The sequence below is a fragment of the Oncorhynchus masou genome, unplaced genomic scaffold, assembly GCF_036934945.1.
Source record: "Oncorhynchus masou masou isolate Uvic2021 unplaced genomic scaffold, UVic_Omas_1.1 unplaced_scaffold_540, whole genome shotgun sequence".
Lineage (NCBI taxonomy): Eukaryota > Metazoa > Chordata > Actinopteri > Salmoniformes > Salmonidae > Oncorhynchus > Oncorhynchus masou.
In genome coordinates this window covers 319162-332135 of record NW_027011812.1, presented here as the reverse complement: position 1 = coordinate 332135, position 12974 = coordinate 319162, and the positions used below count along the sequence as shown (strand labels likewise).

The following is a 12974-nucleotide window of genomic DNA, read 5'->3' as shown; positions in this document are numbered from 1 at the left end:
CAACAAACTAACATGGTCCTTGGTGTCCACATCACCAACAAACTAACATGGTCCTTGGTGTCCACATCACCAACAAACTAACATGGTCCAAGCACAGTCGTGAAGAGGGCACGACAAAACCTATTCCCAGTCAGGAGACTGAAAAGATTTGGCATGGGTCCTCAGATCCTCTAAAGGTTCTACAGCTGCACCATCGAGAGCATCCTGACTGGTTGCATCACTGCCTGATATGGCAACTGCCTGGCCTTCGACCACAGGGCACAAAAGAGGGTAGTGCGTACAGCCCAGTACATCTATACCTGCCAGAGGAAGGACCTAAAAATTGTCAAAGACTCCAGCGCCCAGTCTAGGTCCAAAAGGCTTGTTAATAGCTTCTACCCCCAAGCCATAAGACTCATGAACAGCTAATCCAAGGGCTACACAGACCACTCATTAGTGCTGCTGCTACTCTGTTAATTATCTGTGCATAGTCACTTTAACTCTACCTACATGTACATACTACCTCAATTACCTCGACTAACTGGTGCCCCCATTGACTCTACACCGATATCCCCTGTTTATAGCCTTCACATTGACTCTGTACCGTAACACCCTGTATATAGCCTCCACATTGCCTCTGTACCGGTACCCCCTGTTTATAGCCTCCACATTGCCTCTGTACCGGTACCCCCTGTATATAGCCTCCACATTGACTCTGTACCGTAATACCCTGTATATAGCCTCCACATTGACTCTGTACCGGTACACCCTGTATATAGCCTCCATATTGACTCTGTACCGGTACCCCCTGTATTTTGCCTCGCTTGTTATTTTACTGCTGCGGTTTAATTATCCGTTACGTTTATTATTTTTTACTTAACACTTCTTTTTCTTAAAACTTCTTAAAACATTGTTGGTTAAGGGCTTGTCAGTAAGCATTTCACTGTGAGGTCTACTACACCTGTTGTATTCAGCATTTCACTGTGAGGTCTACTACACCTGTTGTATTCAGCATTTCACTGTGAGGTCTACTACACCTGTTGTATTCAGCATTTCACTGGGAGGTCTACTACACCTGTTGTATTCAGCATTTCACTGTGAGGTCTACTACACCTGTTGTATTCAGCATTTCACTGTGAGGTCTACTACACCTGTTGTATTCAGCATTTCACTGTGAGGTCTACTACACCTGTTGTATTCAGCATTTCACTGTAAGGTCTACTACACCTGTTGTATTCAGCATTTCACTGTGAGGTCTACTACACCTGTTGTATTCAGCATTTCACTGTGAGGTCTATTACGCCTGTTGTATTCAGCATTTCACTGTGAGGTCTACTACACCTGTTGTATTCAGCATTTCACTGTGAGGTCTATTACGCCTGTTGTATTCAGCATTTCACTGTGAGGTCTACTACACCTGCTGTATTCAGCATTTCACTGTGAGGTCTACTACACCTGTTGTATTCAGCATTTCACTGTGAGGTCTACTACACCTGTTGTATTCAGCATTTCACTGTGAGGTCTACTACACCTGTTGTATTCAGCATTTCACTGTGAGGTCAACTACACCTGTTGTATTCAGCATTTCACTGTGAGGTCTACTACACCTGTTGTATTCAGCATTTCACTGTGAGGTCTATTACGCCTGTTGTATTCAGCATTTCACTGTGAGGTCTACTACGCCTGTTGTATTCAGCATTTCACTGTGAGGTCTACTACACCTGTTGTACTCAGCATTTCACTGTGAGGTCTACTACACCTGTTGTATTCAGCATTTCACTGTGAGGTCTATTACGCCTGTTGTATTCAGCATTTCACTGTGAGGTCTATTACGCCTGTTGTATTCAGCACATGACAACTACAATTTGGTTACATGAAACTTATGATTCGACAAACTTGTTGGATGCATTCGATGTTTGTTTTGGTTGTGTTTCAGATTATTTTGCTAACCTCCCCTGTTATTGTAATGGTGAGAGGTTAGCATGTCTTGGAGGTATGATATGCTAACCTCCCCTGTTACTGCAATGGTGAGAGGTTAGCATGTCTTGGAGGTATGATATGCTAACCTCCCTGTTATTGTAATGGTACGAGGTTAGCATGTCTTGGAGGTATGATATAAAATGCTAACCTTCCCTGTTATTGTAATGGTGAGAGGATAGCATGTCTTGGGGGTATGATCTAACATGCTAACCTCCCCTGTTATTGTAATGGTGCGAGGTTAGCATGTCTTGGGGGTATGATCTAACATGCTAACCTCCCCTGTTATTGTAATGGTGAGAGGATAGCATGTCTTGGGGGTATGATATAACATGCTAACCTCCCCTGTTATTGTAATGGTGCGTGGTTAGCATGTCTTGGAGGTATGATATGCTAACCTCCCCTATTATTGTAATGGTGAGAGGTTAGCATGTCTTGGAGGTATGATATGCTAACCTCCCCTGTTATTGTAATGGTGAGAGGTTAGCATGTCTTGGGGGTATGATATAACATGCTAACCTCCCCTGTTATTGTAATGGTGCGTGGTTAGCATGTCTTGGAGGTATGATCTTTGTGTCTTTCTCACTCGTAATTATTCACGATTCATTCAGGATTATCCGTAGCCATGGTAACATCCACATTAATGTAGAAGTGCTTAGAAACATATCTAACCACGTTCTAACCACTAGGCTACCCTGCCGCCCCGAATACAACAAAAGCAAACAGCAAATGCATCCAACAAGTTTGTAACGTCACAAGCTTGATGTAATCATTGCGTGCTAGGAATATGGGACTGAATACTAAACGTTTGACTACTTTAATACACAAGTGAATTTGTCCTAATGCTTTGTCTGTCATTTATAAAACGGCTCCCCTTATGTGGATGCAATACCCTCAAATTAATATGACAGTCTGCACTTTAACCTCATAGTCACTGTATCATTTCCAATCTATAGTGCTGGAGTACAGAGCCAAACCAACCAACATGGATCCCTGTCTCAATACTGTTGGAGATCGCTGTATTTCCTCTAGATGAGTGCGTGACAGTACCAGAGGAAGTTGGACTGATTTCCACTAGTATCTCTGGGGAACAGGGCTCAAATCTGCAAAAAAACAAGGGTCAGCCCATTCCCACCCCTCCCTCCCTCACACACACACATGCACACACACGCAGCCAATTTCCGAGTGAGCCCCTTTGCCAGAAAACGTGGTCCACGCCTGATATCATTCCCCCCCTGATAAAGCCCCCAGCTTCTCTAGTTCCCCAGCTCAGTATGTTTAAGCAGAACCACAGTATGTGGCCCTGTGTGGCTCAGTTGGTAGAGCATGATGCTCCAGGGCTGAGGGTTTGACTCCTGCTGGGGCCACCCAGACCAAAAGATAGGTCTGCACTACTTAAAGTCGCTTTGTATAGAAGTGTCTGCTCAATGGCAGAGGGTGAACGGACAAGACATGAGAATTAAGTGCCTTTGAACAGGGTATGGTAGTAGGTTCCAGGCGAACCGGTTTGTGTCCAGAACTGCAACACTGCTGGGTTTTTCACGCTCAACAGTTTCCTGTGTGTATCAAGAATGGTCCACCACCCAAAGGACATCCAGTCAACTTGACACAACAGTGGGAAGCCTTGGAGTCAACATGGGCCAGTATCCCTGTGGAGAGCTTTCAACACCTTGTGGAGTCTACGCCCCGACGAATTGAGGCTGTTCTGAGGGCTAAAGGGGAGGAGCAACTCAATATGAGGAAGGTGTTCTTAATGTTTTGTCCACTCAGTTCACCCCTCCAGGAAGATGGCATCTCTCCCTCCATCCACCCCTGTCCCCACCCGGCCCACCCCCCAGGAAGATGGCATCTCTCCCTCCATCCACCCCTGTCCCCTCCCGGCCCACCCTCCAGGAAGACGGCATCTCTCCCTCCATCCACCCCTGTCCCCTCCCGGCCCACCCCCCAGGAAGACGGCATCTCTCCCTCCATCCACCCCTGTCCCCTCCCGGCCCACCCTCCAGGAAGATGGCATCTCTCCCTCCATCCACCCCTGTCTCCACCCGGCCCACCCCCAGGAAGATGGCATCTCTCCCTCCATCCACCCCTGTCCCCACCTGGCCCACCCCCAGGAAGATGGCATCTCTCCCTCCATCCACCCCTGTCCCCTCCCGGCCCACCCCCCAGGAAGATGGCATCACTCCCTCCATCCACCCCTGTCCCCTCCCGGCCCACCCCCAGGAAGATGGCATCTCTCCCTCCATCCACCCCTGTCCCCTCCTGGCCCACCCTCCAGGAAGATGGCATCTCTCCCTCCATCCACCCCTGTCTCCACCCGGCCCACCCTCCAGGAAGATGGCATCTCTCCCTCCATCCACCCCTGTCCCCTCCCGGCCCACCCCCAGGAAGATGGCATCTCTCCCTCCATCCACCCCTGTCCCCACCCTCCAGGAAGATGGCATCTCTCCCTCCATCCACCCCTGTCCCCTCCTGGCCCACCCTCCAGGAAGACGGCATCTCTCCCTCCATCTACCCCTGTCCCCTCCCGGCCCACCCCCAGGAAGACGGCATCTCTCCCTCCATCCACCCCTGTCCCCTCCTGGCCCACCCTCCAGGAAGACGGCATCTCTCCCTCCATCCACCCCTGTCCCCTCCTGGCCCACCCTCCAGGAAGACGGCATCTCTCCCTCCATCCACCCCTGTCCCCTCCTGGCCCACCCTCCAGGAAGATGGCATCTCTCCCTCCATCCACCCCTGTCCCCTCCCGGCCCACCCCCCAGGAAGATGGCATCTCTCCCTCCATCCACCCCTGTCCCCACCCGGCCCACCCCCAGGAAGATGGCATCTCTCCCTCCATCCACCCCTGTCCCCACCCGGCCCACCCCCAGGAAGATGGCATCTCTCCCTCCATCCACCCCTGTCCCCTCCCGGCCCACCCCCAGGAAGATGGCATCTCTCCCTCCATCCACCCCTGTCCCCACCCGGCCCACCCCCAGGAAGATGGCATCTCTCCCTCCATCCACCCCTGTCCCCTCCCGGCCCACCCCCAGGAAGATGGCATCTCTCCCTCCATCCACCCCTGTCCCCACCCGGCCCACCCCCAGGAAGATGGCATCTCTCCCTCCATCCACCCCTGTCCCCTCCCGGCCCACCCCCAGGAAGATGGCATCTCTCCCTCCATCCACCCCTGTCTCCACCCGGCCCACCCTCCAGGAAGATGGCATCTCTCCCTCCATCCACCCCTGTCCCCTCCTGGCCCACCCCCCAGGAAGATGGCATCTCTCCCTCCATCCACCCCTGTCCCCTCCTGGCCCACCCCCCAGGAAGACGGCATCACTCCCTCCATCTACCCATGTCTCCACCCGGCCCACCCTCCAGGAAGATGGCATCTCTCCCTCCATCCACCCCTGTCCCCTCCCGGCCCACCCTCCAGGAAGATGGCATCTCTCCCTCCATCCACCCCTGTCCCCTCCTGGCCCACCCCCCAGGAAGATGGCATCTCTCCCTCCATCCACCCCTGTCCCCACCTGGCCCACCCTCCAGGAAGACGGCATCTCTCCCTCCATCCACCCCTGTCCCCTCCCGGCCCACCCCCCAGGAAGATGGCATCTCTCCCTCCATCCACCCCTGTCCCCACCTGGCCCACCCTCCAGGAAGATGGCATCTCTCCCTCCATCCACCCCTGTCCCCTCCCGGCCCACCCCCAGGAAGATGGCATCTCTCCCTCCATCCACCCCTGTCCCCACCCGGCCCACCCCCAGGAAGATGGCATCTCTCCCTCCATCTACCCATGTCTCCACCCGGCCCACCCCCAGGAAGATGGCATCTCTCCCTCCATCCACCCCTGTCCCCTCCCGGCCCACCCCCAGGAAGATGTCATCTCTCCCTCCATCCACCCCTGTCCCCTCCCGGCCCACCCCCAGGAAGATGTCATCTCTCCCTCCATCCACCCCTGTCCCCTCCCGGCCCACCCCCCAGGAAGATGGCATCTCTCCCTCCATCCACCCCTGTCCCCACCCGGCCCACCCTCCAGGAAGACAATGATCTGTCCTTACTGAATAGTCTCTCTTTCTTGAATAAAACGTTTCATTCATGACACAAATATAGTGTTTTCTGGGAATGGCTCATTAGTCATGCTTTAACACTGGAGGGACATTCCTATAGTCTTAAAGTGGCGTGTGTTTTAAACAGACCGTCTCTACAGTACTGCTACGTAACAGAATACCCAACAGACCTGGAGGGTCCCAGTCACAGACAGTAACACCCTCTGTGTTGGGTTAGAGGGATTTTAACACCAACAGGGCTGTAGGGTTCTGCCTCTACAGTTATGTAACAGAGTTCCTCACAGACTAACAATGACAACAACCAAAACGAATCAGGTGGGGTTTTAGGAGGGGTTCTGAAAGACACTCAAGGGGCTGTCCACTAGCAACAACAACTGGGACCTACAAGATACCCACCATGAGATGCCCACTTCGAGGCCAACAAAAGAAAAACCCACACCAAACTTAGAGAGGAAAAAAAACAAAATCTCTCAAAACAACTAAAGGAGTTGACCCTCCACATCTATCAAGACAACTAAAGGTGTTGACCCTCCACATCTATCAAGACAACTAAAGGAGATGACCCTCCACATCTATCAAGACAACTAAAGGAGTTGACCCTCCACATCTATCAAGACAACTAAAGGAGTTGACCCTCCACATCTATCAAGACAACTGGATCACTGGACCAGCCACTCGTTAAACATCACCTGGGCCAGCCACTCGTTAAACATCACAGGTAAAACACATAGACTAACGAGGTGACACCAACCGGTGCGCCCATCGTACTAACGAGGTGACACCAACCGGTGCGCCCATCGTACTAACGAGGTGACACCAACCGGTGCGCCCATCGTACTAACGAGGTGACACCAACCGGTGCGCCCATCGTACTAACGAGGTGACACCAACCGGTGCGCCCATCGTGCTAACGAGGTGACACTAATCGGGGTCAATCCTCTGACTACCAGCGCTCCTGCACAGAGGCTTCAATGAAAGGAGAGACAACAGTGTGTGTATGTGGCACTAACCTGCAGACGGTGGTCTCAGGGAGGTATGAGGAGGTGGGGGCGTTGCCGGGTCTGAAGTTGGACACGTTGAAGTGAGAGAGGGTGTGGTCTATGAAGCCGTGCATGGTGCCCGTCTGACTGTACATGTACTGGTACACCAGCCTGGGAATGAAGTCTGAGGTAAACGAGATCACAAACGCCTGACAGGGAGAGAGAGCACAATAAAGGGAGACTGAGGTTGACATTTAGGAGCTTTTTCTACTCACCCAGAATCAGACTAACTCATTGATACCATTTTTATGTCTCAGCATGATCGCAAAACTGTATCTGTCTCAATGGCACTCAGATGCCACAATGAGACAGACACGTTATAATCTCTGTACCATAATGAGAGACAGACACGTTGTGATCTCTATACCATAATGAGAGACAGACACGTTGTAATCTCTATACCATAATGAGACAGACACGTTGTAATCTCTGTACTATAATGAGACAGACACACATTGTGATCTCTATACCATAATGAGACAGACACACATTGTGATCTCTATACCATAATGAGACAGACACGTTGTAATCTCTATACCATAATGAGACAGACACACGTTGTAATCTCTATACCATAATGAGACAGACACACATTGTGATCTCTATACCATAATGAGACAGACACACGTTGTAATCTCTATACCATAATGAGACAGACACACATTGTGATCTCTATACCATAATGAGACAGACACACGTTGTAATCTCTATACCATAATGAGACAGACACACGTTGTAATCTCTATACCATAATGAGACAGACACGTTGTGATCTCTATACCATAATGAGACAGACACACGTTGTAATCTCTATACCATAATGAGACAGACACGTTGTGATCTCTATACCATAATGAGACAGACACACGTTGTAATCTCTATACCATAATGAGACACACGTTGTGATCTCTATACCATAATGAGACAGACACACGTTGTGATCTCTATACCATAATGAGAGACACGTTGTGATCTCTATACCATAATGAGACAGACACGTTGTGATCTCTATACCATAATGAGACAGACACACGTTGTGATCTCTATACCATAATGAGACAGACACACGTTGTGATCTCTATACCTTAATGAGACAGACACACGTTGTGATCTCTATACCATAATGAGACAGACACACGTTGTGATCTCTATACCATAATGAGAGACACGTTGTGATCTCTATACCATAATGAGACAGACACGTTGTGATCTCTATACCATAATGAGACAGACACACGTTGTGATCTCTATACCATAATGAGACAGACACACGTTGTGATCTCTATACCATAATGAGACAGACACACGTTGTGATCTCTATACCTTAATGAGACAGACACACGTTGTGATCTCTATACCATAATGAGACAGACACACGTTGTAATCTCTATACCATAATGAGACAGACACGTTGTAATCTCTATACCATAATGAGACAGACACACGTTGTGATCTCTATACCATAATGAGAGACACGTTGTGATCTCTATACCATAATGAGACAGACACGTTGTGATCTCTATACCATAATGAGACAGACACACGTTGTGATCTCTATACCATAATGAGACAGACACACGTTGTGATCTCTATACCTTAATGAGACAGACACACGTTGTGATCTCTATACCATAATGAGACAGACACACGTTGTAATCTCTATACCATAATGAGACAGACACACGTTGTGATCTCTATACCATAATGAGACAGACACACGTTGTAATCTCTATACCATAATGAGACAGACACACGTTGTAATCTCTATACCATAATGAGACAGACACGTTGTAATCTCTATACCATAATGAGACAGACACACGTTGTGATCTCTATACCATAATGAGACAGACACACGTTGTGATCTCTATACCTTAATGAGACAGACACGTTGTGATCTCTATACATCTTTACGCGACTTTAACTAGGTAAGTTAACTAGGTATGCTGACCTACCCTGGCCAAACCCTAACGACACTGGGCTAATTGTCCTATGGGACTCCCAACCACGGGCACTTGTGATACAACCTGGAATCGAACCAGGATCTGTAGTGACGCCTCAAGCACTGAGATGCAGTTCCTTAGACCGCTGTGCCACTCGGGAGCCTCGGGACAGAATGAGGAAGTGGATATAATATATTTATAAAATATTGATTACTATGTATAGCTTTATAAGACTATAAATGACCAAACACACAGCTTTGGAGTAGTTAGATGGTCCATTTCCCTGCTTTTGAGAGGAGACTTCCAGCAATTGTGCTAAGCTAACGAGATGCTAACTTCAATGACCTCCAAACTGCATGTGTGTGGAGGTGGTTCCCAGGGAGAAGCTGGTCCCTGAAGGCAGATAGTGTCTTATGGTCTCTCCCTGATATGATCATATAAATCTGCTCTATATTAAACTGCTAAGGCTTACAGCCGTGAGATCACACACTGTTGTTTTAAGGTTTACAGCAGCAAAACAATCCACATGAAACATAAAGCCAACATTACTATTCTGACTGAATATCACTCCATCAAACAGAGACATATTACAGAGGACATTATCTCATCACGTCAAACAGACATTATCTCATCACATCAAACAGACATCAGAGGACATTATCTCATCACATCAAACAGAGACATTGCAGAGAACATTATCTCATCACATCAGAGAGACATATTATAGAGGACATTATCTCATCACGTCAAACAGAGAGACATATTACAGAGGACATTATCTCAAGTAGCATTAAATATTTGGGGGATTATCTGGTTGATCCATTTACAGGATGATGTCTGGCTGGATCAGGATCTAGGATGAGCAACACCCTAAAAGGGTCTGAAAAGCAGCCGAGCTTTAAGAGAGATATTAAGTTCTAAGAGCCTAGTGAACCTTCTGTGAGGCTGCAGAATGCTGACCTGGCTGCAGAATGTTGACCTGGCTGCAGAATGCTGTCCAGGCTGCAGAATGCTGACCTGGCGGCAGAATGTTGACCTGGCTGCAGAATGTTGACATGGCTGCATAATGCTGACCTGGCTGCAGAATGTTGACCTGGCTGCAGAATGTTGACCTGGCTGCAGAATGTTGACCTGGCTGCAGAATGTTGACATGGCTGCAGAATGTTGACCTGGCTGCAGAATGTTGACCTGGCTGCAGAATGTTGACCTGGCTGCAGAATGCTGACCTGGCGGCAGAATGCTGACCTGGCGGCAGAATGTTGACCTGGCGGCAGAATGTTGACCTGGCTGCAGAATGTTGACCTGGCGGCAGAATGTTGACCTGGCGGCAGAATGTTGACCTGGCTGCAGAATGCTGACCTGGCGGCAGAATGCTGACATGGCTGCATAATGCTGACCTGGCTGCATAATGTTGACCTGGCTGCAGAATGTTGACCTGGCTGCAGAATGTTGACCTGGCTGCAGAATGTTGACCTGGCTGCAGAATGTTGACCTGGCTGCAGAATGTTGACCTGGCTGCAGAATGCTGACCTGGCTGCAGAATGCTGACCTGGCGGCAGAATGCTGACCTGGCGGCAGAATGCTGACCTGGCGGCAGAATGCTGACCTGGCGGCAGAATGCTGACCTGGCGGCAGAATGTTGACCTGGCGGCAGAATGTTGACCTGGCTGCAAAATGTTGACCTGGCTGCAAAATGTTGACCAGGCTGCAGAATGTTCCCCAGGCTGCAGAATGTTCACCAGGCTGCAGAATGTTCACCAGGCTGCAGAATGCTGACCTGGCTGCAGAATGTTGACCTGGCTGCAGAATGTTGACCTGGCTGCAGAATGTTGACCTGGCTGCAGAATGTTGACCTGGCTGCAGAATGTTCCCCAGGCTGCAGAATGTTGACCTGGCTGCAGAATGCTGACCTGGCTGCAGAATGCTGACCTGGCTGCAGAATGCTCACCTGGCTGCAGAATGTTCACCTGGCTGCAGAATGTTCACGTGGCTGCATAATGCTGACCTGGCTGCAGAATGTTGACCTGGCTGCAGAATGTTGACCTGGCTGCAGAATGTTGACCTGGCTGCAGAATGTTGACATGGCTGCAGAATGTTGACCTGGCGGCAGAATGCTGACCTGGCGGCAGAATGCTGACATGGCTGCAGAATGTTGACCTGGCTGCAGAATGTTGACCTGGCGGCAGAATGTTGACCTGGCGGCAGAATGCTGACATGGCTGCAGAATGTTGACCTGGCTGCATAATGCTGACCTGGCTGCATAATGCTGACCTGGCTGCAGAATGTTGACCTGGCTGCAGAATGTTGACCTGGCTGCAGAATGTTGACCTGGCTGCAGAATGTTGACCTGGCTGCAGAATGTTGACCTGGCTGCAGAATGTTGACCTGGCTGCAAAATGTTGACCTGGCTGCAAAATGTTGACCTGGCTGCAAAATGTTGACCTGGCTGCAGAATGTTCACCAGGCTGCAGAATGTTCCCCAGGCTGCAGAATGTTCACCAGGCTGCAGAATGTTGACCTGGCTGCAGAATGCTGACCTGGCTGCAGAATGTTGACCTGGCTGCAGAATGCTCACCTGGCTGCAGAATGCTCACCTGGCTGCAGAATGCTCACCTGGCTGCAGAATGCTCACCTGGCTGCAGAATGCTCACCTGGCTGCAGAATGCTCACCTGGCTGCAGAATGCTCACCTGGCTGCAGAATGTTCACCTGGCTGCAGAATGTTCACCTGGCTGCAGAATGTTCACCTGGCTGCAGAATGTTCACGTGGCTGCAGAATGTTCACGTGGCTGCAGAATGTTCACGTGGCTGCAGAATGTTCACGTGGCTGCAGAATGTTCACGTGGCTGCAGAATGTTCACGTGGCTGCAGAATGTTCACGTGGCTGCAGAATGTTCACGTGGCTGCAGAATGTTCACGTGGCTGCAGAATGTTCACGTGGCTGCAGAATGTTCACGTGGCTGCAGAATGTTCACGTGGCTGCAGAATGTTCACGTGGCTGCAGAATGTTCACGTGGCTGCAGAATGTTGACATGGCTGCAAAATGTTGACATGGCTGCAGAATGTTGACATGGCTGCAGAATGTTGACATGGCTGCAGAATGTTGACATGGCTGCGGAATGTTGACATGGCTGCAGAATGTTGACATTACATTTACATTTAAGTCATTTAGCAGACGCTCTTATCCAGAGCGACTTACAAATTGGTGAATTCACCTTCTGACATCAGTGGAACAGCCACTTTACAATAGTGCATCTAAATCATTTAAGGGGGGGGGGTGAGAAGGATTACTTTATCCTATCCTAGGTATTCCTTGAAGAGGAATGTTGACATGGCTGCAGAATGTTGACATGGCTGCAGAATGTTGACATGGCTGCAGAATGTTGACATGGCTGCAGAATGTTGACATGGCTGCAAAATGTTGACATGGCTGCAAAATGTTGACATGGCTGCAAAATGTTGACATGGCTGCAGAATGTTCCCCAGGCTGCAGAATGTTCACCAGGCTGCAGAATGTTCACCAGGCTGCAGAATGTTCACCAGGCTGCAGAATGTTCACCAGGCTGCAGAATGTTCACCAGGCTGCAGAATGTTCACCAGGCTGCAGAATGTTCACCAGGCTGCAGAATGTTCACCAGGCTGCAGAATGTTCACCAGGCTGCAGAATGTTCACCAGGCTGCAGAATGTTCACCAGGCTGCAGAATGTTCACCAGGCTGCAGAATGTTCACCAGGCTGCAGAATGTTCACCAGGCTGCAGAATGTTCACCAGGCTGCAGAATGTTCACCAGGCTGCAGAATGTTCACCAGGCTGCAGAATGTTCACCAGGCTGCAGAATGTTCACCAGGCTGCAGAATGTTCCCCAGGCTGCAGAATGTTCCCCAGGCTGCAGAATGTTCACCAGGCTGCAGAATGTTCACCAGGCTGCAGAATGTTGACCTGGCTGCAGAATGTTGACCTGGCTGCAGAATGTTGACCTGGCTGCAGAATGTT

The 12974-nt window shown here is 49.8% G+C and overlaps 1 protein-coding gene across 1 annotated transcript in view; it reads right to left on the bottom strand.

Moving 5' to 3' along the window:
• The window catches only part of LOC135535983 (anoctamin-1-like), a 153389-nt gene that overhangs the window by 18113 nt on the left and 122302 nt on the right, over positions 1-12974 (bottom strand). The window contains exon 25 of the mRNA XM_064962385.1: positions 7010-7188. Coding sequence (XP_064818457.1) covers positions 7010-7188 — 179 coding nt within the window. The remainder of the gene's footprint in view (positions 1-7009; positions 7189-12974) is intronic.